Genomic DNA, 26704 nt, shown 5'->3' with positions numbered 1-26704 from the left:
AGGCAGGTCATCCTGGTGTGCTTTGAAATGATTCAGTGAAACCAAATTGTGGTTTTACACTTTTTATCATTAAACATTTGAGGTGTAATTTTTCTTTTTATTATTTTATGTATTCTTGAGTTGCTTACTCATCGCATGAAAAAGATCATACCAGGGTTGCTACGCTACCTGAAAAACTGGGGAAAATCAGGAAGTTTAAATATTTTAGTCGAAATCTGAAAAAGTGAGGAAATTTCATACTGCGATGCCCCCAAAAAGCGATTTTTGTGCCAGCATTGGAAGCGTTCACTTTCTTGGCAAATTATTTAGCATGTGGGCATCATTCGAGCAGCAGGCATAGAGCCAGTTTTTGCAGCTCCAATCAAATTGTTTTTCAGAAAGGCAAAAGCAAGTTTCCAACAACTTTGGTTTCCAGTAACCTCTAGAATTGAGAAATTCGCATGCACATATGCAGTGCATTATGAACTAAAGAAAATACCTTCCCATTCTCATATAAAAAAATTTATCACAAAATCTTTAGATTTTCTTTTTTAATAAATGCTTATTTGTTATTTTGCATTCTTCCTCCTAAATTTATTTATTATTAGTTCATAATACTTTCCATTTCCAGGCAATTTTCCCTGGTATACTCCTGAAACTAGTTCTAGCAGTATGATGACATATCATGATGGAATTGAATGCACATATTTTTTGCTTTATGCATGCTGCTAAATAAATACGTGGATAAACTGGAATTTTCTTAAAACACACCTGGAAAACCTGGAAAAGTCTGGGAACTTCATTCTTCTGTTTGAGTGGCAACCCTGTCATACTGCACAACAGTTCCTTCAAGTTTTTTGATGCCTTACAATGTATTATGATTAACTTGGATTATAATCTTGGTTGCACATTCATAGTCACACCTTTTAGAGCGACTCCCATTTGAACTTAAATTTTTTTATGCATGTTATATATATTTAGTGGTATGGCTTTAGAAAGTGTCTGCATGAAATCAGGAATGCTGCAATATTGCTCATCATATTTTTTCAATCTACATTCATTTAGACTCGTTAGTATGTTCAATCCATAGTAATGGGTAGTATTAAATGCCATCCATTAATGATTGATTTTAATGGTGAAGCAGTCATTAGTGGAGTTTATTCCATTGAAGATAGAATAACAGCTTATCACAAAAAAGCAACTGTTTCCGTAATTTGGCTTATCATTGCATATTATGATTTATTTTAGATGTATGTATTGGATTTTATAACTGCATCATTAGTTTGCTGGTGGAAATTGTTTTTGGTTTCAGCTATGCTGAATACTTTTGGCCTTGTAAATGATTTATTTAACATTATTTCATTCAGGCAATGCTGTGTGATTAATTCACGTCTATTCTTTTTTGGGGGGAGGGGGGTCTTTTTACCTGGTGATTATTATTTTAACTGGTTTAATTTTGTGTTAATATGCAAGCATCAATAAGACTATTAGTATAATTTATCATGTTTGCTTTTTGAATTTCAGTTTAATTTTTGTAAATAAAGGTTAAAAAACTTAGATTCTTTTAAATTAATTAAATTTTTTTAATGTATAAGTCTTACATATGCCATTGCGAAGATGTATTCATGGATCATTAATTACAGTTCAGATACATTTGCAAATAATAAAATGTTAGCACTTCTTTCCCCATTTTGAACTGAGCATGAATGGTTGAATGTTTTATCTAAAAGCTATTATTATTTTTTTTTCATCATGCTACATATCTCCCCAACTTAAAAAGCAACTTCTATTACTGATAATAAATTTGCTTTGCAAAATTCACTCATAAAAGTAATGCCATCAAGCACAAATTTTAGGTGAATTTGCATTTTTATTGGAAAAATGATTGACAGTAGTGCATTCTGTAGTGTGATCTACATTTTTTAAAATATGCTAACAAGCTTTTTCAAAAAATTTGCACAGTATTTGATTCTTTAAGTACTGCTATTCTTTAATCACATGCATTTTCTTAAATGCAATTATTTTTCAAGAAATACAGATATTAATTTAGAAGTCAAACAGCAAAAATCAGCATTATATTTGCAAATTTCCAAGGACTAGTTTTAATGATTTTACCAAACCATCTTTCCTCAACTGCCAAAGTGCAAATGAATGAGAGAGATAACAATGGATAAGCTAAGAATGACCGGACCGGAGTTAAGTTACTGCCACCATCTGTTGATGGAACAAGAAAACTAAAACATAATTTCGTTAAAGGTCGAAGGTAAAGATGGATTGTAATTAGGGTCATTAACTAGAACAAATTTTTTTTTTTTTTTTTATGTGAAACATCATAAAAATCTAATTCACCAATGGAAAATGCTTTCTGAATAATTTCAGCTAAAATGTAATTTTCCATTTTTAATTAAGCAATTTAAAAATGGAAAGTGTAATTGTTGGGCAACAGAGGACTTCTGTGCTTCTTTTTTACTTCCTTGTACGAAGTAAAAAGGAAGTATTGTAATCGCGAAAAGTTTCAGGCAGCATATTTCAAAGAAAATATCCATTTTGACCGCTATCAAATGGAATTTAATGATGTTTTTGCGTGATATCTGTACGTAAGAACAGAATAAAAGACTCTTTTCCTCCAAAAAAATTATAAAACTGCTTTAAATGAATTCTGAAGAGAATTTTTCGTGGCGTCTGTACGAACGTATGTACATACGTATCTCGCATAACTCAAAAACGAGTAGCCTCAGAATGTTGAAATTTTGTGTATAGGACTGCTATAACATGTAGATGTGCACCTTGTATTTTGGTTGCAGTCGGCCGCACCAAACGTATATAAATATATATATATCCAGTTTGTTACCTGGCTCAGTGATCTCAGTTTCTTTTCTCTTATATGTTTGTAAATTATACATTTTTTGCTTTAAAAATGATTGAATTATGTTGTTCTTATCTTCCGGTTAAGGTTTTTATGCCTTTAGTAAACCTGTATGCAATATTTTGAGAATTATCGACAATTTTAAAGTTGTTTAAGTGCCGCTAAGCCTAATAATTTTTTTGGTGGCGGCCATTGCTTGTTTACATTTGAAACAGCAGACTAGTGGATTTGTTACCAATCTAGAGAAACTTAGCTTCGCAATAACAAAGATAACACCTTCATTTATTATTGCGAATTAAATCATGCTTAATCCTTTCTGGAATTTTTCCGAGGAAATAAGTGTTTTAAGATTTACTTCGTAATTTTTAATACATATATTTTTAGTTTTTATGTATTTTTGCCTTGTTGCAAAGTGAAAACTGAATTAATTGAATGAGAAATACTCAATCGTCTGTGAAAAACTGTTTCTTTTTTGTTTTGTTTGCTTAATTTCTTTTATACATCGTTCTAGCTTTATTATAGTATTTGAATAGAACATGTTAGTATTTTAATAGAACATGTGGCAACGATTAGATAATTCTTTAAATGATATAAATTTTGTGCATTCTGAATTATAATACAAACAAAATATAATACTGTTAAATGAATCTAGCGCCAGAGTGTCGCTATGGTAAACAAATAGAGTGAATTTTAAAGAATGCATTTATTCTATTGTGGTTTATGTGCTGTCGGCAAAATAGATTTAATTCAATCCAATAAGTGTAAATTAAATGCAAGAAAAAATGTGTATAATTTAATATTCCGTAAAAGGAAGTCATATGTACACATCAGATTTTTTTCCTAACATATGCCTCATATTCTTTAACACAAAATTTTAAGGTTCTGTTAGTTTGACCAATGTAAATTAAACCACACTGGCAAGGAATCCTGTAAATACCCCAGGAATTCATATTCGGAATTGGGTCCTTAAGTACGGAACTGGGAATTTTATTGGTAGGAGAATAAACGACCCAAAAGTTAAATTTCTGTAAAATATGTGCAATTTTATAGCTAACTGATGGAAAGAAAGGAATGACAACAGAATTCTTTTAATCTCCTAAATCAAGAGTGTGCCTTTTGATGTGTTGAAATGATAATTTAACTGCCTGGTTAATAATTTTGAGTGAAAAGTTCCTGTCAGTAGCAACTGCTTTTAAATAATTCAGTTCTTGATCAAGAGCCAATTTGGAAGAGCAAACCTGAAGTGCACGGAAAACAAAGGAATAAAATGAAGCTAACTTCTATTTAGTCAGATTACATAACTTGAAGTGTGGTGGAAGGTAAACCGATGAAGGTTAAAAAAAAAAATACTAGTACTGAAGTTACGTGTGAAGTTATGTGCTACATATGACCAAAATGTTGAGGAATAGAAAAGAATTGCATGTATCAATTTAAAAAGTGAACTGAATAGCAAGATCAGTGCAGTTTATTATTGAAAGAACTTTATTTAAATCATCTTTATTACTATCAAACAAGGTAAAAGTATCGTCTATGTAGCAAAAGCATACCAGGAAGTTTAAAGTTTCAAATAATTTCGATTCCTAAAAGTGGTATTCCTTTCCACCCTATTGTTTCAAATTTAGGCACTGCTTCGAACCTGTTAGCTAAATATTTAGTTTCAAGATTTTCAGCTCTATTAGATAATAACATTTACACCATAAAAAATTCAATAGGATTTGTAAAAAAAGTTAAAAGCATTTCTCCTAGAAATTTGCACATGGTTTCCTTTCAAGTAAAATCATTATACACCAGTGTTCCATTGGAGGGTGCATGAAGATGTCTAGAAACCAGACTTTGTAAATTTCATTTCTCCTCCATCAAAATTAAGGAGCACTCATCTCTTTTTGAAACAAATTCATTTTGTTTTCCAAAATAAGCATTGCAAGCAAACTGAGGAATTAGCCAAGGAAAGCCCTCTTAGTCCCATCCTGGCTGATATCTTCATGCATTATTATGAATCAAACTTATGTGAAACTTTAAACTTCTGGCTATGTCTCTGCTATGTAGACGATACTTTTACCCTGCTTGATGGTAGTAAAGATTATTTAAATAAAGATCTTTCAATAATGAATTCCACTGATCCTGCTGTTCAGTTCACTTTTGAACTTGAGACATGTAGTTCTCTTTCGCTCCTTGAAATTTTGGTCACATGTAACACATCCAACTTCAGTACTAATGTTTATCATAAGCCTTAATCGGTTTGCCTTCCACCACATTTCAAATCATGTCATCCTACTAAACAGAAGTTAGCTTCATTTTATTCCTTTGTTTTCTGTGCACTTCAGGTTTGCTCCTCCAAATTGGCTCTTGATCAAGAACTAAGTTATTTAGAAGCAGTTGCTCTTGACAGGGGCTTTTCACCCAATGTTATTAACGAAGCAGTAAAAAAATTCTCATTGAAACACACCAAAAGACACATTCTTGTTTTAGGAGATTATAAGAATTCTGTTTTCATTCCTTTCTTTCCATCAATTAGCTATAAAATTGCATGTATTTTGCAGAAATTTAACTTTTGGGTCTTTCATTCTCCTATCAATAAAATTCCATGTTCCATACTTATAGATCCCATTCCGGATATGAATTCCTAGAGTATTTATAGAATTTTTTGCCAGTATGGTTTAATTTAAATTATTCAAACTAGGAGAGCCTTAAAATTTTGCATTAAAGAACATGGGCATGTGTTAGGAAAAAGGAAACACAAACAGAATTTAGAAATTATATGTGGCAATAATACTTTTTCACATTTTATTAGATTTATTATTAATAGCCCTATCTACAGATTTCACAATTCTAGTCTTAACAATAAAAGAGAGATTTAAAACACTATGAATGTGGTACTCTCATCATCTTTTCATTGCATATCTGGCATTGCATCTGTAACCCAGTCGGAGATCATCTCGGCTTATTGCAATGCCCCAAAGTACTGAATAGTTTTTTTCCATATGCGTACAATTTTCTTGATAGTTTTGGAGAGGATTTGGAATGTCACATGCACCAATGAACTGCACCTTAGTGAAAATTGGTTATGTTTCTGTATTAATTTTTTTCTTTTGTGTTTCCTCAGGTGACAATGGGAGAAATTTTTAAATCTGCGTATTTTCAAATCCAGGCAAATTATTAAGTCCAGAAATTCAATTTTGAAAGCTTTTCTATCTCAATTTTTGTAGCCAATCACAAGTAACTTAAATAATAGGCATTGTTGATTCATTGCTTTTCTGTTAACCAAGTAGTTATGGAGGTATTTGAAACCCTTATGTGAGATGCTCTCATAATTCTGTCTGTTACATAATGTCTATTGTATGTAATAGAAAAATGTCTTAGAAAAGGGAAGAACAAAATGATACCTTCATAAAGCCAGTGCTAATAGTGTGCGATAATGATATTAATATCAGTGATGCTAGTGACATTAAAGAAACATAAATTGATAATTGTAGCCGTTCAAAGAAAAAATACTTTTGTAGATAAGAGTTAGTTAACATTTGTATTTACTTAATTTGGCAACAGAGGTGAAGTAAAACCTCAGTGTGTTGTATGTTGTCAAATGCTTGCAAACAAGTGTATGAAACTTACGAAAGTGAAATGGCAATTAAGAGATGAAACAAACAAGGCCAAAAAGTAAACCTGTTGAATTTTTCCAACAATATGTTGAAGAATTGAATAAAGAAATCAAAATTTTTTCCAGTATAGGTTTCACACTTAAAAAGGCTTCAAAATCTTTCTATGTTCCAAGTCTTTTACATCTTGAAAAGTGGGACACTCCATTCTGTAGATGAGATCTTAATACTTTGAGTTACAAAAGATATATTTAAAACGATGCATAACGAAAAACAATCTAAGAAAAACATTGATTTATTAATACACCCCAATTATACTGTGTTGGTGTGGCTAATGATTAGAATTTATGTGGCTAATGATGTAGAATCTAGACTTAAGAATAGGGGGGAAAAGGCCATCTTATTCATTTTGGGTAAATAAGATAACGGATGTTTTGAGTCATGCACTGTGGATTTGTTCTGCTGGATATGAATTTAATGTTGATGTTCATGAAGATGATTTATTTTTTAAGATTCTGCCAACTCGTATGACTAGAGAAGAAGTTTCAAAAGTCCTAAATGAGCACAATGTAGATTTTATTCCAGGCACACAGGCCATTTTCATGGTTTCCTCCATGTGTAACATGAATACCAGCCAGTTCCTTAAAAATTCCTCCACAAAGGCATCCTCTTTAAGCAGATGCGCCTCGTGTACTTTGCCATATTCAAATAAAGCAAACCTAATGAGAACATGCAAGAATTGAGATGGTCCTCATGTTGCGGTTTTATGTCGCTGATCGAGAGAGGTCTCAGCTTTAAATTTTTTTTTAAACATTTATTCAGTTTCTCTTTGATTTGCAAATTTTAGATAAAGAAAAGGTGAATGTTCAGTTGTAAGCAAATGGACTTGTAAATAGTAGAATGTTCAGAAGTTTGCTTTAATCTTGAGATTAAAGCAAACTTCTGAACTTCTGTGTGATAAATAAAATGATAAATGAACTTCAGTTGTTGTGGATTAATATAGAGAAGGTCTGGAATAAATTAATATTACCTAATAAAAAAACAAAGAATGTTAAGAATTTAAGATTATTGTTAATGTTGACGGTATAATTCAATATATAGAACAAAAGCAAAACCTGGTGTGGTCGTTGGTAGGCAATAGTGGCATTGTATCTAAGTTGCAGGTGAGGCGTCTGATGTTACCTGGACTAATTGTTTCATTCTAAGGGAAACCTTGACAGCCAAAGGTATGCTATTTAAAGTCAAAATCATTTTAACAGATAGCATTAAGATAATCAGCTTTATTAAGTTACAGCCTCTGAACTGTAGAATATTTTTATTGCTTTGTGATGACATGGGTAGCAAGCAAAAAAAGAGTTCCTTAGAGGAGAACTAGCCATTGACCATACTGGTCAGTAACATGTATGTCCCTGTTCTTCTCCAGATGCATTTCATATGTTTATCTTGTTCTCTCAGAACCTTTAATGATAAATATTTTAATAGACACCAATTAATGCAGATGGCTATAATGAGCTCTACAGCAATTAGTAAATAGAAATGCAGAGCTTAAAAAAATGACAGAAAAATATGCTTAAAAAGAAGGCAAAATATAAGACACAACTGAAACTATTACAAAATAACTGCCTTGAGATTAAAAGTTATCAGAAAATGTAAAACTCTGCTATTCTATCATCATATTAATCATCAAATGATCTGGCAAACTCTCAATTTAGAAAAGTGCTGCTAATGCCTGTAATATAAGATCTGGAGCTTTTAAATAATAAAAGTGCACAGTGTATCAACCTGAGTGATTGAAAAACTACAAACTACACATATGTTTAATAATTGATATAGTTTATAAATATCTTTAATCAGTAGTTTCAAACTTGTGGCCTGTCCCCCCCCCCCGGAAGCACTTCACGCTATGCATGAATACATTTATATTATGTATTTGTGTTTGTTGTAAATATGATTTATATAAGTAGATATAGAGATATGGATTGAGGTATTCGACTGTTAGTGAAGATTTGAAGATACGGGTTCGGTTAAATTTTAATCACACCTGTAAAATAGAAATACCTCAAAGTTGCAATAATAATTATTATTGCAACTTTGAGGTATTTCTATTTTACAGGTGTGATTAATAAAAATATAATAAATATTTTTATTTATAATTATGTAATATAATAAAAATTTTTGCAATAAGAATAGTGTATTGTTTGTGGATATGTTATCTGCAAAGTATGAAATGCTGGCATTCTTACCTATGCATTGTAATGTTGTTAATTAATAAGAGTGCCATTAAAATACTGTTATCGAAATATGTAAAACAAAATAGTAAGGTGATCTTGATACAACATAATAATTTTGTATTTTCTGTCTGGCTGAAAATAGGAATCAGTAAGATCTACCTGACAATGGTAATTAAATTCAGAAACAATCATAATTTTCACAACATTGCCCTTTTTAATACCTTTCTGTTTTTTCTTGCACTGCTGGCAAAAGTGGTTGCACAGTTCAATATCATTACATGTAGCATTTTTGTATTTGGTTGAAAGTTCTTTCAACATTCTGTCACATCATCCGTATCCAGTACTCATATGAGTTTTCGTGAAGTATGGGAAATAACCCAGCATCCATGATGTAATATTGTATAATACTGATGCTTTTGTTAACAAGATGAATGTACATTTGATTTCCAGAAACATCATATCCTAGCAGTTCAGCAGCCAGTAGTCCTGTAGTTTCTTTTAGTAGTCATTTTGGTTTTCTTACGTACTTTAGTAGTCATTTATTAACTTCTAGGAAGTAGTTTATATTCTTTGAAACAAATCAAAAATGTATAGGGGGATTATAAGTTGCGATTTCAAAATGCTCTAACTGTAAAACTACTTGTCAGAATTACTTGATATTTTACTAGAACAATCGTGAAGCAATGGAATTTTGTTTAGAGACAGAAACACATAGTTCCATAATATACTGATAGATAGTGCTGTCAGGGTTCACATTGATGTTGGTATTCAAATTACTAAGACGTAACGTACACACTGCAAACATGGCTAAGATAAAAATGCAAAGCACTAATGACCTGCATAACATTTCATCCGAGTGCTTCATCATGACTCTGACACTGCAGATCTTACCTTACCCAATAGGACTCCTCCTATGCAGCCAGTAGCAGACTTGCAAGCTCTTGCTTATTCCCTGACTGCTGAGCAAGTTCCCTGTCTTCACCGCTTCTACAAATTTTTCAGGACGTCTCTTGAACTTAATAATTGCCATGATCTCAATAATTGCTATGAACTCTGTCATTACTTCTGAATATGTCAAAACTGCTATCTCTTCATGCCTCAATTGCACACTAAATTACTATTTTCTATGAACTTCTACAATGCTATTTTCAACGTTCGGAAAAAGATACAATACACAGAGGAGATGAAGAAGGATGTGCTCTTCTTGTGAAGTTTTTCTATCAGAATGATGACTGTGCGTTAACAGCTATCAGGAAGTTCCGGACATTAAAAAGCATAAAATCCAGCCCAGTAACCACATATGGCCTGGGGAAATGTTAGATTAATTTGAATGACCGCATATGGCCTGGAGAAAATGTTAGATTAATTTGAAGAGACCACTTCATTTGACGTGAAACAAGGTAGAAGACGAAAACCAGTTTCAGTGTCGGCAGTAGAAAATGTGGCCACAGCTTTACAAACAAATGATACAGTGCATGGGGATTTGGCCGAATTTAGGATATGCCTTTCCGCATGCTGTATAAAGTCTTACGAGAAATCTGGCGCTGTTTTCCATATAAGATAACTCATGTGCAGCAGTTGCTACCTGCTGACCTGGAAACACGTGAATCATTTGCATTACAATTCCTTTCCTGGAGGGAAGCAGATAATGAATGGCCTTGGAACATTCTGTGGTCTGATAAAGCTCATTTCCATTTGCAAGGTTCTGTAAATATGCAAAATTGCAGGATATGGACGACCGAGAATCCATTCCCCCTACAGCCGTTACCTCTTCATTCTGGAAAAGGTCACTGTATGGTGTGGAATAATGGGAAATGTTTGTCGTCGGTCTGTTCTTTTTCCAGGAGACTATACCTGCATGTCCCATTACCTGCGCCTTTACTGGCAAGTGGTATGAAGCAGTTTTGCATAACCATGTCCTTCCATTATTTCAGCAATGTGAATGTATGTATCTTGCAATATTCATGCAAGATGGCACTCCTCTGCACATTGCTACTCGTGTGAAGCAGCTACTGATCGCACATTTCGTAGATGATAGAATCATAAGCTACTATTTTCCAACAGCATGGTCGCCACACTCTCCTGACTTAAACCCGTGTGACGTTTGGCTTTGGGGATATCTGAGCACACACCACCTTCATAGCATCAGCACAGATATGCTCCGATTTGTTGTGAAACATGCAGTTCTGCTCTTCCAATTAGCAGCAGAACAAGGAGGAGAGTATATTGAGCAGCTTATGCATTAATCATCCGTAAGGTGTTTGTTTCGTTAAGCTTCTCTTGTGACTATCACTGGTTTCTCAGTAAATATTCTTGTCTTTTCTTTATAAAATTGTTGTAAACTCTCGGAGTCTATTGTTTCCTTTCGGCTGTACATCCACAACGGCAATGGGAACATTGACAGCGCCATCTATTGACAAAGCTTCAAACTATTTTTTTTTCCTTCGCCGAACAAAATTCCCTTACCTCAGGACTGTTCTGATAAAATATAAAGTTATTCTGACCTGCAGTTTTAGAATTAGAGCTTTTTGAAATTGCAACTTTAATTACAATCACCCTATATTTCATACTTTGCCAGTTTGTCATTTGGCGTTCCATAGCATGCCTAGGAAATGTGTGAAATATAAATTGTTTCATGCATTACTAGCTAGTTTTAGGCAATATATACAATGCCTAGGGATTCTATAGAATGCCGGATTTCAAACTTTGCCATTAACATATATTTATATTTAAGCAATTTTTTTAACTTAAAAATTAATAAGATTAAAGAAAGATCTGATTGACCAATGAGTATCCTCAACTTGTGATGCAAATTGTTTTTAGTAATTTTTCTTTAACAGAATTGAAACACCATTAAATTTCCAGTTTCAGTAAGAGATAAATAAGTTTACATGCATTTACATATCCATATAATACATAAGTATTTTTTCTGCATATAGAAAAACATTGTAGAAAATGATTGCAATAAGTTTACACTTAAACCATGTTCAGGGCAAATTGCATTTTAAAAGTAAAATATACAAATGTATTATAAACTAACACACATACACATCATGCATGACCCAAGGTTATAGTGGTATCAATATATTAGGGTACAATGCAAAATATATATACGTAACCTGTCGACTCAGATCATTCAGGTTGTACATTTGGCCTACATAAAGTTTGAGACCATCATCTTGATTGATAATACTTTGGACATTTATATCACTAATGCAATTAATACAGTCAAAAGTCGTTAATCCGAACTCGTCGGGACTTCGGCGATTCCGGATTATAGATCATCAGTTTAAATCTGGTAAAATGGCATGCAGAAATTATAAAATTAAAAATATGAAACGTAATTTACAAAATAAAGAACAATTATGATCTAAAGGATATCAAAATTTACAAAAAAAAAAAAAAAAAAAAGCTTAATATTTATTTGTTTACTTTATTAAACATTTCTTTCAATGTAAGTTGCTTCGTTTTTTATGTGATAATACATTCTCTTTAATTCTATAAACAGACATAATTTCTTGTTCAGTTACAAAATTCCGCTGTTCAAGTTCTATAATTGCTGTGTCGAGAATACCAACTAATTTGTCAGTCGAAATTTTTTCGTTCTCAATAACCTCTGTCACTTTCTTCGCTATCAGAAGCGAATTATAATATTATAATGACGAGGCATTTGATTTAAATCATATCAAAGACGGAGTACATCGAGATGAAATACTACATTGAGTAAGGAATTATAAGCCAAATAAAATAAAAACATCTGCCCTTAAGATAAGGATAGTGCTGACAGATCAACTTCCAATTCATTGCATGCCCCAGCGGTGTTAAAGATAAACAAAGTTTAGATAAACAAACGTTAAAGTTTAGATAACCAAAGGATATGCCTTTATCCATTTTTTTTGCAGCAATTCCACTTTTTGTTTAATGGACTTCGAAACATACTTTCGCTTTGTATATCCTTTACATATTAGTAAATATATATCGGAAATTCTATTTGACATAATCGAAAGTTCAAGCTTACTTTTATAAAATTGCTCTAACAGTCTGCAAAAAATAATAATCCGGATCCAATTCGAAGATTAAGGAACAACGCAATCTGCAACATTAACTGAAATAGATAATTAGATAATTTTACCTTAGCTTATCCCGTCCATTATACATTAAACGCGCATTCGTAAACGTATTTTGCGCACGCGCACACGCAAATTCGCAGCTGCAGAAAGTTTGTAGCTTTGAGGTCCGGATTATAAGTGTCCGAATTAATGACTTTTGACTGTATAAGCAATGTTTATTCTTTAATCAGTTATAACATAGTACACTATGGTAATCTGTAATGCATAAAAGGTGTTTTTAATGTAATACAGTCAAAAGTCGTTTATTTGGACACCCATAATCCGGAATGATCTATAATCCGGACCTCAAAGCTACAAACTTTCTGCACACGCGTCGCTTTGACGCATGCACGCAAGACCTATACGGCTGCGAATATGCGTGTGCGCATGCCCAAAATACGTTTACGCAGGTATAACGGATGGTATAAGCTAAGCTAAAATTATCTAATTCAGTTAATGTTGCAGATTGCGTTGTTCCTTAATCTTCGAATTGGATACAGCTTATTATTTTTTGCAGACTGTTAGAGCAATTTTATAAAAGTAAGCTAGAACTTTCGATTATGTCAAATAGAATTTCCGATATATATTTACTAATATGTAAAGGATCTACAAAGCGAAAGTATGTTTCGAAGTCCATTAAACAAAAAGTGGAATTGCTGCAAAAAATGGATAAAGGCATATCCTTTGTTTATCTAACCATTCCGAAATCTGTTTATCAATTTCACGCTGCTCTGCAGCGGGGGGACGCCGCGGCGTGCAATGAATTGGAAGTTGATCTGTCGGCACTATCCTTATCTTCAGGGCAGATGTTTTTATTTTATTTGGCTTATAATTCCTTACTAAATGTAGTATTTCATCTCGATGTACTCCGTCTTTGTATGATTTAAATCAAATTCCTCATCATTATAATTCGCTTCCGATAGCAAAGAAAGTAAAGTAAACAAATAAATATTAAGCTTTTTTTTGTAAATTTTGATACCCTTTAGATCATAATTGTTCTTTATTTCATAAATTACGGTTTCATATTTTTAATTTTATAATTTCTGCATGCCATCTTACCAGATTTAAACTGATGATCTATAATCCGAAAAAATCAATAATCTGGAATCGCCGAAGTCCCGACGAGTCCAGATTAACGACTTTTGACTGTACAGGGTTATTCAAAAAGAAAGAGCAGATTTCAAACATTTATTTCTTCCAAACTACAAAAGATAGAAACATGATTCTAATGTTAATGGATAGAGAAAAGTTTACAATTACCGTATGCATTCAGTAACTGCAGTTTGTATGGCTTCATGTGCAGACGATGTTTTAGAATTCGCCATACCGTTGGTTGAGGAATTTTAAGTTCTTTGCTTGCTCACAATGTGGATTTCTTTGGGCTCCTTTTGTAAAGTGTACGAATAGGTTGAACATTCTCGTTCAATGTGCGTGGACGTCCCGTGCTTTTTCTTTTGCAGATACAACCATCTTCTACGAATTTTCGATGCCACTCATAAATTTGCTCATGACGCGGTGGTTGTTTATTAAATTGACGGCGAAATGCTCACTGAACTGCAACAATGGACTCTAGTTTTGTCAATTGTAGAACACAAAAAGACTTGTGCTGTGGTGTCGCCGCCATTTCATTACAGACTGCCAACCGACAAATAATACAAGAACAAACAACAGCTCCAATGTGGCCATGATTGGAACTTTTACCCATACTAAATTGTGCACTTTTCTCTATCCATTAACATTAAAATCGTGTTTTCTTAGCTACCTTTTGTATGTTGCTAGCTATAAATTTGCTGTTTCTGTTTTATGGTTTATAGAGGCATTAGGCTATATCGATAAAGGAACATAAAAAATGAGCAATACCTTCATTCAGATTCCAACTCCAGACCTCCTGAATATGCATCAAGCAGGCTTCTAGTTATGCCACAAAGACATGTGGAAAGGAGGTAAAAAATACCTCATATACTCCCCCTTTTAAAGAGTGGCTGAAGATAAGGGGATCCAATCGGCAAATCCTCTGGTGTTAAAAAATTACTGTCCACCACCTTTTTTAGTTAAGATGCCACTAGAGTCATTAGGTTATATCGATGCAGGAATGTGAAAAATGAGTAATGCTTTCACGGGGATTTGAACTCCGGACCTTCTGAATATGCATCGAGCGTGATCATGCGTTGAGCATACTTGCAAATGCACTACGAAGGCATGCAGAAAGGAGGGGGAAAATATCTTAAAAGAGCCACTAAAATTTTTCACTGTCTGCGAGGAGTATTATGTTCCCACATTTGAAAAACATTTACAGGGTGATCGATTTGAGAGTTTAACCATTCCATTGATTGGTAAATTGAGAAGACACCAAAAATGTTGTTTGAATAAGTGCATTCAATTAAATGGGGATCATGCTGAAAACTGCATAGATGAAAAATGATGAAATAATAACAATTATACCTAAATTCTTAAACTTGGAAACATCCTATTTAAATTCATCAAAATTAAAAACTATTCTAAATGTGTCGTGTCATAACCTAACTTAATATTTTGAATTATATTTTGGCATACAGTATGGATAGCCATAATATTAGGTGGTAAATTTTTAATACTGATAGCATTTAATAGTTCAAGAAGTTTAGTGTGATTTGGTGCATTATATAATAGATTTCAGCTTGAAAAGTGTTTATCTAATAATTTTATATGCTGCAGGCTATGCTCACACAGATTATTTTATTGTAAATGTACACTGCTGGACAAAGAAAATACCACATTTTGAAGTAAAGGTATTGTCATGCAAATTTCTGCAAGGTGCACATGTACATGTCATGCAGAAAGCCAATCAGATGATTAGTACCTAACATCCTTAGCCATTAGTTTTGGTGTCACATCTCTAATGTTCAAGATTTTTTCTGCTGCATTAGAGTCTGTTGAACAAAAGAATACAAAGTGTTGCTTTTAACCCCTTAACTGCCGCGGGCGTATATATACGCCTTGCTCAGCCGATGCGTTAACTGCCCCAGATGCGCAGCCGATGCGTTAACTTTGCGAATAAATTTAGGTGTAGCAGCGCAAAGCAAATGATAGCAGTTTGGAAGGACATATATATACGCCTGGGGCAGTTAACGCATCGGCTGAGCAAGGCGTATATATACGCCTGCGGCAGTTAAGGGGTTAAGAAGCCATTGTACTTAGTAAACATACGAGTTCACAAGTAGCTTATTTCACTACTTGCTACTTGCACTGCACTGTGGAGGAAATGCAAGTTTGTGTAATAGCCGTTGATCAGAGTTGGTAAAAATAGACCTAAAAATGAAATATGCTGTTCTGTAAGGGTTAGGACCAAGGAGATAGATACCGGAGCATCCTATTGCTGGATATAGTGTCACCGTGATCCACAACTGGGGCTATTTTGTGAGATGGACAAAATCTTTCTTTTATTTCAATATTGATGTTGACAGCTTCACAACAATCAATTGATGCAGGTATAATGTCCAGGCATTGTGTATGAAGTTTCCCATTGACAACAAACCAGCTTTGAGTGTTTGCAATTAGATTGCAGCAGAATTGCATGGAGTGTCAATGTGTAGTCTTTAGTGATAGATTTTGGTTTTGCTACACAAATGGGTTACTGTGTTAGGGTGTAGAGACAATTCGGTCCCCTAGCAAATGCCTTTCCAGTCTTGATTGTCACATGGCTTGTCATCTTGAAATAATGTTTTGGAATGCCATTAGTGCTAATAGCCATTCATCTGTAGTATATATTACAAGCTTATTAATAGGGCATTGCTATGTTGATGAATGCTGCATTCTCCTCTTCTGTATTTTTAAAGCATCTAAAACACTTTTTTTTTTTTTTCAATAAGGCTGATGGGCTCATCTCGAGTGCATTGCAAAGTGTGCAAATGCTTTCTTGCCCAGCTTGAACGCCTGATCTCCATTAGTCGAACATTTGTGGTCGATGAGTGAATATCGATTGAACACTTCCTTTGTTTCACACACACACACACACACAAAAAAAAAAAAAAAAAAAAAGAAATATCATATCAACAATGCATGGTGCACAACACCATAGGATGTGCTTCAGACATTTATGGGTTTTTTGTAATATCGTATTGATGCCCTTATGTATGGCCGTTCCTAGTCTTCATGGTGTGACATAGGAAATGTATTATAGCATTCATTTAATAGCACCTGAAAGATTGGGGTGGGTGAGCATTTGACATGCAGGTGTCTAGAAAATCTAGTAAAGTCTGGTAGAAGCTTGCTTATTTTATGTTTTGTATTTCTTGTAATGTCACTGTCTATCCTGTCATTACTAAATCATTTATTAGTAGATGAAAATTGGTGTTTAACTTTATAGTGATGTGTTTTTACTGTTCAGCTTCTAATCATTGTTTCTGCTGTGAATATGTATGTTTCGGGCAAATTTTCCCCATTTCCCTCATAACAATTCATTTTAAAATCAATTTAACTTTTTTATAATAAGTATTTTGTATTTGTTAATATGAAAATATAAGGTAGGAAGGAAAATACCATATTTGCAAAAGTATAAGCAGTTTTTATTTGGAACTCAAATGTAAACAGTTTTAAAATATGGAGGATTCAGAAACCATTTAATTGGAGAAGATGTTGGATTATTACTCTTATAAATTTTGTTAAATTTCATGATAATAATACTGTATGGATTTTTTTCCCTCAAATCTCTCCAGAATTATTTTGTACATGATATTTAAAGTAAAAGTCAGTTATCAAATTCAGTTCAGAATAAACAGAAGTTCTTTCATCTGTTGAATTCCTTGATAAAGTATGCTGACCAGGAATTAAAACATTAATCTTTTTTTCGTGCAGTAAAAGGGGGGATATACACGCTTTGATGATAATTTACAACTGCATCAGAAACACTAAGGCAATAAATAACAATTATGTTGCATTAACATCCTTTGTAGTCTTAGAGTTCACGACAATATTTAATTACTACAGAATGGATTGAAATTTGCTATGCACGTGTGTGTGTGTGCATCTTAAAATATGTCCAAGAAATTAAGGCAGTATATTAAAAGTACATAAATCCAGGTATAGAGTACCAAGGTCATTTTGGCATTCAAACAAAGAAAGTAATTTCTTCTTATTTAGTTTTTGGAAATATGTGCTTTCTTAGTAAAAACTGGGCCGGTCAGAGGATTAAAATTGCTGAAAATTTTGTAATGTTGATGATAAAATAAATTAATATTTCACTAGCTTATATACATGGAATTTATGTAATTCCAATAAATGTTGTGTATATATTTTATGAAGAACTAAAATGAAAATTGAGATTGTTACTGAAAATTTACTGTTATTAAAATGATGCATAAAGCACGGAGTGGCAATGAAGAGAAAATTTTATTCAATTTGAGAAATATTTAAATAAATAAATAATTTTATTCAATTTAAGTAAATATTGAAACTTGAATTTAAATATTTTATTTATTTATTTATGGAAATTTATTTACTTAAGAACTTCATTGCAAAATAAAATTAGTTTTTCAGAATGCAGAAAAGATTCATTATTTGAAATTTTATGTAACGTATCAAGTTTTATAAAAAGGAAATCAACTTGTATTTTTATATTTCATTTTATTAACATTTATTAAATATTTCAGGCTGGAGCTTCTCAAGTCATGTTTACAAATCCTTTAGAAATTGTTAAAATACGTCTCCAGGTAGCTGGTGAAATTGCAGCTGTTGGTCAGAAAGTTCGTGCCTTGACAGTTATACGAGATCTAGGCTTTACAGGTTTGTACAAGGTATGTTATTATGTATATGCTGAAAACATAAACATACAAGATGTATTGTTTTTAATTTGAATAACTCAAGAATAATAATAATAACTAATTTGTTTGAACGTGCATTTTTAAATCCCAAGATTGCATAATGCATTCATATTTTGTTGGGAGAAAATGTTATGAAATAGTAATAATGCATAAAAGTGATTCCTGGCAGCACCTCTCCTCACTATTTTATTCTAGGACAAAACAGGGCCTGAATTTTTTACTTATAATTTTCAATCAGAAAAGAATATACATTTAAACTCGCACATACTTTACAAAATTTATAGTCTACTTAATATTATTAATTATGTGTGCTTTACATCTGTAAAGATATCATTAAATAACTAGGCCAGATGAACAGGAAAACTTGAAATTTTATTGAGAAAAATAAAACAGAAATAAGGTGAAAGTCCCCTTCATATACAGTACTAGCCATTAACTCATCAACAAAGTGAACAACTTGATGAGAAGCGATTGGCATGCCACAATGCAGATGTTGGCAGCAGTGGTGGGAGCCAGTGTTGGAACAGTCTGGACAACTGTGCATGACAAGTTTGGCCACCAAAAAGTGTATGTGCAGTGGGTTCCTAAGAAGCTTAGTGAACTGCAGAAGGAACTGCATATGGTCCAGTGTCATGAAGACCCTGGTTTCCCAGAGCAGATCGTCGCCTTTTCTACTCCATGATAACTCACCTTCTCATGTCTCTAAGGTCGCACAAAGTCTAATGGCCAAGTTCAAGCCGAAACAGTTTGAGCATTCTGTGTACAGGCTTGACGTGTTGCCCTTCAGCTGCAATGTGTTTAGTCCTATTTTAAAAAAATTGTTTGTATGGTCCTTAAGACTCCTTAAAAGTCCTTAGGTTTTGGGGAATCGATTTTTGGTCCTTAGAAGTCCTTAATTTCGATCAAATTCGGCAGGAGTTCCTTAATTTTAATCATCTGAAATTTCTGTCCATTTTTACGACTGCCATTTTGAATGTCAACTTGCATTCTGGACAAATATTTTTGGTGATTCATTGACAGATATAGTTATTTTTTGAATGTGTGAATAGGTTCATGGATTATAATTTGTTCCTATTTCTAATATAAATGGTGGAATACTCAAGTTTCTGAGCAAGAAATTGAACAAAAACATTTCAAAATTACTTAATTTGTTCTAATGAAGAGTTCTTGAACAAATTTTTGCGTTTAGGAATGTGAGTTCTTTTTTAAATGTTCCAAATTTGGCGACTATTAAGCCAAAATGTTGTCTATAAAAAATTTTTAATTCAAAAATCTGGGAATTTTTTGAAGATATTTTTTAAAAATATTATAACATTGATCAGTTTCATTTAAATAATGCTAATATATTGAAATTGTATTCAAGAAATAACATTAAAATGAAACAATTTTATATTTCGCTATCAAATAAAGTGATAATACTTTCGATTTTGGCGACTTATTATACAATATTTTGAATCTGAAAAATAAACAAGGTTAGTAAATGTTTTCCGCTTTAGCACAATTTATGGAACAATTCTTAGCAAAATAGCTATGTAATTAATTAAAAATGCTTTTGTTCCAATTTCTTCATGGTGAGAGTTTTTCCCCACGTAGTTGTCTCAATATGCGTCGGTTTTCTCTGTAAAATTAATTTTATACTTTTTTTTCTTTCTGATTTTTTTTTTTTTTTTTTTGAAAATATTTCTTCCTTTTTGCTGTTACAGAATTGGTAGGGGTGATTTTTCTTTAGGAATTTAGACATTGCAATTTGGAAAATGTAGAAGGATCTGAAGGCAAGATTTACAAGCCCAAGAATCTAGAAGATTCCAGAAAAATGTCTTCATGGTATTAACACATAATGGATGTATTTTGCGGAAAGTTTGGGATGAACTTTTGCTTTTTTAAGAATTTTCTAAAGAACAATGAAAACATAATATTTAAATGTTTTACTTCTGATACTAGAAGTCTTTTTCTTTATATGTTTATATTCCCGTTGTTTTCTCTACTTTTCACAAGACACAAGCATAGAAAATATAAAAAAATGCTTCTAATCTTATCTCATGGACAGGCATTTATAAAAAGGATTATTTTCTATTAATAAAGAAATTGAAAACTGACAATTTAAAAGTTTCATCTGTCTCAATGCATCATCAATGGTGTAGCTAGGGTGGGACAAGGGGAACATGCATCCCCGGGCGCAGCACCCATGTGATGCCAAATTGATGTTGCAGAATTTTAGAATGAAATGTTTTTCATTCTTGGCATGGAATCTTCAGTTGTTCCCAAGTGCTGAAAACCCTAGCTACACTTTTGTGCATCATTAACAGGGCTGGCGCTATGCATTTTCCCACTTGATGCGATCTCTGTGTATCCTAAATTCCAAAATTTTGCCATTTCTAGATTCATGCTCAGGGTATGTCACTAAATTTTAAAACTTCTGCTACATCGGGTCTGTAACTGGCCCTTACTATATATCATTTCATAATTATTCTGAATGTTCACATTATTAAAGAAATAAAATTAGCAGCTTTTCCTATACAATCTACATGCATTTAGATTTCTTTCTTTAATTAACACACAGAAATCTTTAATTAAATCCAAAAATTCTAAAATCAAGAGTAAACATCATGAATAAAGACACCAAGTACATAAAGAGAAAGAAAATTATTCTTCAAAGATATGTACAGTTATTATTATGTAAATTAAGCAGTTGTGTATAATTTCAGTCTTTGCTATAGTTTTCCCTTTCCGTTTCCTCACCAGAATGAGGATCACTTATATAGTTTTTAACTAAGGTTTTGGGATTGTAAGACAGAATTTGTTTCTGGCCATCTCTTGCATCCATCATTAGTTCCTACCAGCTCTGGTAATATGTAATTATTCATCTTTGCTTTATTGCTCTCGATATTTGAATTTGTTATGCGATAACTATATTACGACTGAGCCAGCTTAGATTAAAATTAAATTGTGTGGTCTTTTATTACTAGTTTATATTTTTAGTTTGAATTTGACTGTTCCTGTTTAATTAGATCACCATAAGCTGATTTTAATAGCATAAGAATATGCCTTTATGTTCTAAGGTCTTTTTAAATAAGAGGTAGGTTTTTTTAAACCTTCATCTGACATTGTATTTACTTTTAGACATAGTGATAATTTACTTCATCTCTGTCAGGGGTTTGGGGGCTATTTAACTTTTACCAGATCAAGTAAAACCTCATAGGTACATTCTTGAGAGATTGCCAAGTTAAGAGATAAACATGCAGAAACTAGTGGGAATATTGGTTTGCATATTGAAACAGTTTTCTAACAGATGCTTAAAGAGAAGGAAATTAAGATAAATTAGCCAGAATGGTCTGGAAAGGCTTCAAATTAAGAGGATTCACAGATATTTTGCTGAGTACTGTTGGTACAAAACGTAAATGTTTTATATCTTTTAATGTGTAGTTATCATAATATAGTATACGACACAATGTCATAAATAACATGTATTTTAAACTGTGACAAATTGTGATTTTAATAGTGCTTTTTTAACAGATACTTTTTTAAAATAAATTTAATAGTGGCCATGTAAATCTTTAATGACTGAGGTTATATTTAACTATCTAATTTAATTACTTGTAACTAACAGGTCACCATTAAAAGTTATCTGTGCATATTAAAGGGAGTTAGTGCCTTTCATTAATCTTTACCGTGGTCACAAGATACTGCACAGAAGTGTAAAAACTAACATGAAACTTAATTCTTTGCATCCAGTGAGACTTAAATTAATACAAAACAGCTTATCACCTCTGGTGCTTTAGTGGCTTATTGAAACCTTAAAATATATTAACTAAGTTACAACTCCAGGAACTGTACATGAAGTTATGACACTAACTGTGGCAGACAGGCATAGCACAACTAACTTTCAAAACTTGCCAACTATGCCTACATAAGGCTTCCAGGTTTGTTCTGATCAGCAGGCCTCTCTCTAGGCAAACAGCAGCGGTAGCAACAGCCAGTCTTCTGTAACAAATCATTCTGATTTTGCTTCTCATTTTAATGCTGTTTGGCATAAAATCTACCTGCTATTTACTAAACCTCTAAACTGAGCAAGTATGTGACAAAATGAGACATAAAAGAGAAAAATCAACATAAAGCTATGTTATGTTAGTTATGTTAATAAAACATAACTAAAATGCCACTAATCTTCTTTCAAATATCTCAAACTATTATAAAGATAAAATATTTAATTTTACCTGATAAATTTTATAAAGTTGATTTTATTCTCAAATTTGCTTTATAATTATGTTTATTAAATTATGTTTAATAATAATGCATTCTATTTGTGGATCTATTTTATTTTTAGGATGCTATCACAAAAGGGAAGTTCAGGCATAGTTAATATTTTTAATTGAATTTATTCAGTTCCCATTTGTTGATGGGTCCTTAATTTTTTTCATAAATGACCCTTAATAGTACTTAATTTCTGTGTGCAGAAATGTGTACGAACCCTGTACTAGATTTAAACTGATGATCTAATATCCGGAAATATCCCGAACCGCCGAAGTCCTGACGAGTCCGGATTTCGGACTTTGTACTATATTAGATGTTCCTTTTTATACCATATTTTTATAAGTCTCCTTCACCTGTTTGGAGGTCATTCCAGAGGTCCCAGCTTTATCTGTTTTCTCCCTCGCTCTCTTCTCCCCGGTGATCAAGATCCCTCCCATGGCCCTCTCCAGCCGTTTCCGCTCCTTCTCGCGTTGTCTTTTTTCTCTTCTTTTATTTACAACCTCCGTCATTGGTGACTGGTCATCCGCTTGCACATCTGCCACAGCACTTCTGACAGAGGAGTCAGTATCCATCCCCACTGAGTTCAAGGCATCCGTGTCCAAAGGCACATTCACCCCTTCACCAGTGGTTCTGGTTTCTGTAGACCTAAAGAGAAGAGTGTCCGCACCCAAGGGCGCATTCACTCCCTCAGAAGGAGCTACAGTGGTTAAAGTGGGGATTTCAGAGGATGTGTTTTTATCTGATTCTGTATTCTTAACATCCATTTTGGTATTTGATTGAAGAAAGGGAGAGAAAAATTCTTTCCGATTTTCTAAGAGCCAGTTTGGAGGGGCTAGTCCCGGATTCAGCAGCCAGCAGTGACCTCGGAAGAGCCCCCCGCTCTGTCATGCAGGACCCCACTCATGCACCACCTGGAACTACAAGGCAGGCAAGATTATACACCAGCTGATAGAGCAGCCAGGACATGCTGATTAGGCTGCCCTGGGCTTCTGTACTATTTGGCAGCCTGAGACGCAAAACTCAGTTTTTCTCCTGTACATGGCTGCTTCCTCCAAGACCCCTCCTCTCCAGATCAAAGGTCCTCGGAATTTCAGATCCTCCCCACAACTGCCAGTTTTCCCAGGGAGGAGCGGTCCGTTGGGTCATCATAAGATTATTCATCATCAGACCGAAACTCATTCCACTAAACCCAGGTATGCCACAGGACTTTGTGGCAGTTACCGATTTAACACCACCCAGCGGGCATGTGTGACTTAAGCATAATCACGGACGCGGGTAACATTACCCACCCCCCTGTTCGTTTGTATGCTTTAGATACAAATTTTGGATTTTACAGAAACTTTTTTCATTTCGTAGTAATTCATTTTCATACTAAATATTCTAAAATAGTTACTGTTATTTTAATATTTCTAATGTAGTTATTATTTTAAATTGTGTTTTAATTTTAAATGTTTATATCATTTTTCCATAAGCAAATCAATAAACATAACATTATTATTATCAAAAAATAAAAAAATAGTGAGGAGAGTACCAGCTAGAAGTAAAGCATTACATCGTAGTTATTGGTCAGCCTCCCAAATACTGACGATGCCCTTAAATGCTTATGTTTAGGACAAAGGCAGAGAATCCGGTTTTACTTCTGCGCTAGTAGAGTGTTAGAATAAAAAATTGAACTAACAATAAAAAAGAATTCATTAATAATATTTAAATCAGTAGCTGTTTTAAGTTGTTATTAATAAAAAATGTTAATCAGGATAATTTATTCTTTGTGAAGAAATTTTTGAGGTCTCTCGTGTGAAAGAATTTGTTGAATTTTTTGTGGAATTAGTAATGTTAATGCTAACTGTTTTAAAATAGAATTAGGTCTTTAAGTTGGAGTAAATATGAAAATGTTTATGCTAGATGCTATTTTGATTTAGTCAGGAGAAGGGTTTCTCGGATTAATTTTGTGCCTACCATTATTTATTATTGTGAATACTGATGGTATTGATGAAGTTTGGTTTTTGGATATTTTGGACAACCTAAAGTACGACATAGAAAATGCATGCTTAAGAAAATTTGATATTGAGATACTTCCAAATATTTATAATTTCTTTATCTGAATCACATGTTCTTTCTATGTTTGTTTGATTCTTATTTCATGAGTCTGACACTTGGCCACTTTTAAAATAAAATGTTCCAATGAGATCTTTAGTTTTCATTCAATCATTCAGTACGTGTGATTTTTTATTACCTTCTCATGTTATGTAATGGATTTTTAATGTTACGCTAACAACTGAAGAATATTTCTAACATGACAAACAATAATTAAAAGTTTTGTATGAATAATTCATGTTTTTAAATTGTTTAATATAGCACTCTGATAGTCTCACTGATGTTAGCGTTTTTGGCACATATATGTAAATGAATTTCTAGACCTATCTTTTATGTCTGTAAAGTTTATCGTATGCAGTGCTAATTTTGAACAGAATTTTTCTGTCTGACATTGCTGTGTTGTTGAAGCTTTATTTCTTTCACCATTGAAATTCTTTGACTGAACTGAATGATTCTTAACATTTGGGACTAGTATGTAGATCATTTGCATAGATAGTCCTAAATAGGTTCTTCTTAAGCATATAATGGGTGTCTTAAAATCCCTCTCTTTGTAAATTATTACAATTTATTTGTATAATTGTATTATTACTTATTTGTAATTATAGAACACTGAGCTTTTTTAAATATACTGCATAATCAATTTTAAACTTTCTGGTGGAGAATTTAGTGTATTGTCAGATATCAAATTTAATCTGTGTAAAATCTTTTGGTTTTCTCTTCCTTTAAAACAAAACTTTAAAGTTTGTACCAACTGTAATATCTGCCCACTGAGTGGTTTAAAGACTGCTATATACCTGTAGTTAGTCCTTGGCAAAGGGATCGCTGCATGGCTGGTTTTCTTGTTTTTTTCCTATGTGTAACAGTAATATGAGTCAAGATCTTTTAGAAAGTCCCTACAGACAGCCCTTTCTATAGGTAGTTATCACTTGTTTGCTTTGTCATATTTAAATAACCTATTATCCTCTTACTTATATTTATAACGGACTTTCATGTCTCCCATAGAAAAGATTAAGGGATTCTAGCAAATTAAAGGATGTAACCATCTTCCACAGCAATCATTACTTTGGTTCAGCAGCAAGCCATGAAGTAGGAAATAACCTTGAAGTACCTTTTCTAAGTTAACACCTGTAAGTACACATCGTCAATTTGACCGATGAGTTAGGTGATGTGACAGATTGGTATGACCAAAGTGTATTTAACAATTACATTCTGATATTGGCAACACTGGTTGATTTTCGCTCACAATACCTTCCTGTCTCCCGTTCCCCTACCACCATTCAGAATTTAGAATTTTGATTAGTTTTATCTGGAGCATTGATTCTCGCCCCCTTTTTTTGATAGTCAGTCAGGAATACCGTGTGTGTTCTTTACTATTATTTTGCTGTCAGTGAAAATGACCCTATGTGTTCCTTTACATTGTCTGTTCTGAACCTTTGGACATAGTTTTGCTGATAGTTGACATATTTAGTTTATAAACTCTTTGCAGTCTGTATATAGTTAGCGGTCATATATTTTCCTATATAATGAACTATCCAAATACAGTCAAAAGTCTTTAATCCGGACTCGTCGGGACTTCGGCGATTCCGGATTATAGATCATCAGTTTAAATCTGGTAAGATGGCATGCAGAAATTATACAATTAAAAATATGAAATTGTAATTTATAAAATAAAGAACAATTGTGATCTAAAGAATATCAAAATTTACAAAAAAAAAAAAAAAAAGAGAGAGAGAGAGGAGCTTAATATTTATTTGTTTACTTTATTAAACATTTCCTTCAACGC

The 26704-nt window shown here is 32.9% G+C and overlaps 1 protein-coding gene across 3 annotated transcripts in view; it reads left to right on the top strand.

Moving 5' to 3' along the window:
- The window catches only part of aralar1 (calcium-binding mitochondrial carrier protein aralar1), a 232900-nt gene that overhangs the window by 152188 nt on the left and 54008 nt on the right, over nt 1-26704 (top strand). For all 3 annotated transcript variants that reach the window (XM_085816757.1, XM_085816759.1, XM_085816758.1), the window contains exon 14: nt 18406-18549. In XM_085816757.1, coding sequence (XP_085672883.1) covers nt 18406-18549 — 144 coding nt within the window. The remainder of the gene's footprint in view (nt 1-18405; nt 18550-26704) is intronic.

Source organism: Stegodyphus dumicola, chromosome 5 (genome assembly GCF_044657685.1).
Source record: "Stegodyphus dumicola isolate Sdum_Otavi_A_Nest chromosome 5, ASM4465768v1".
Lineage (NCBI taxonomy): Eukaryota > Metazoa > Arthropoda > Arachnida > Araneae > Eresidae > Stegodyphus > Stegodyphus dumicola.
Note: the sequence above shows the minus strand (reverse complement) of the source record. Positions and strands in the feature narration are given on the sequence as shown.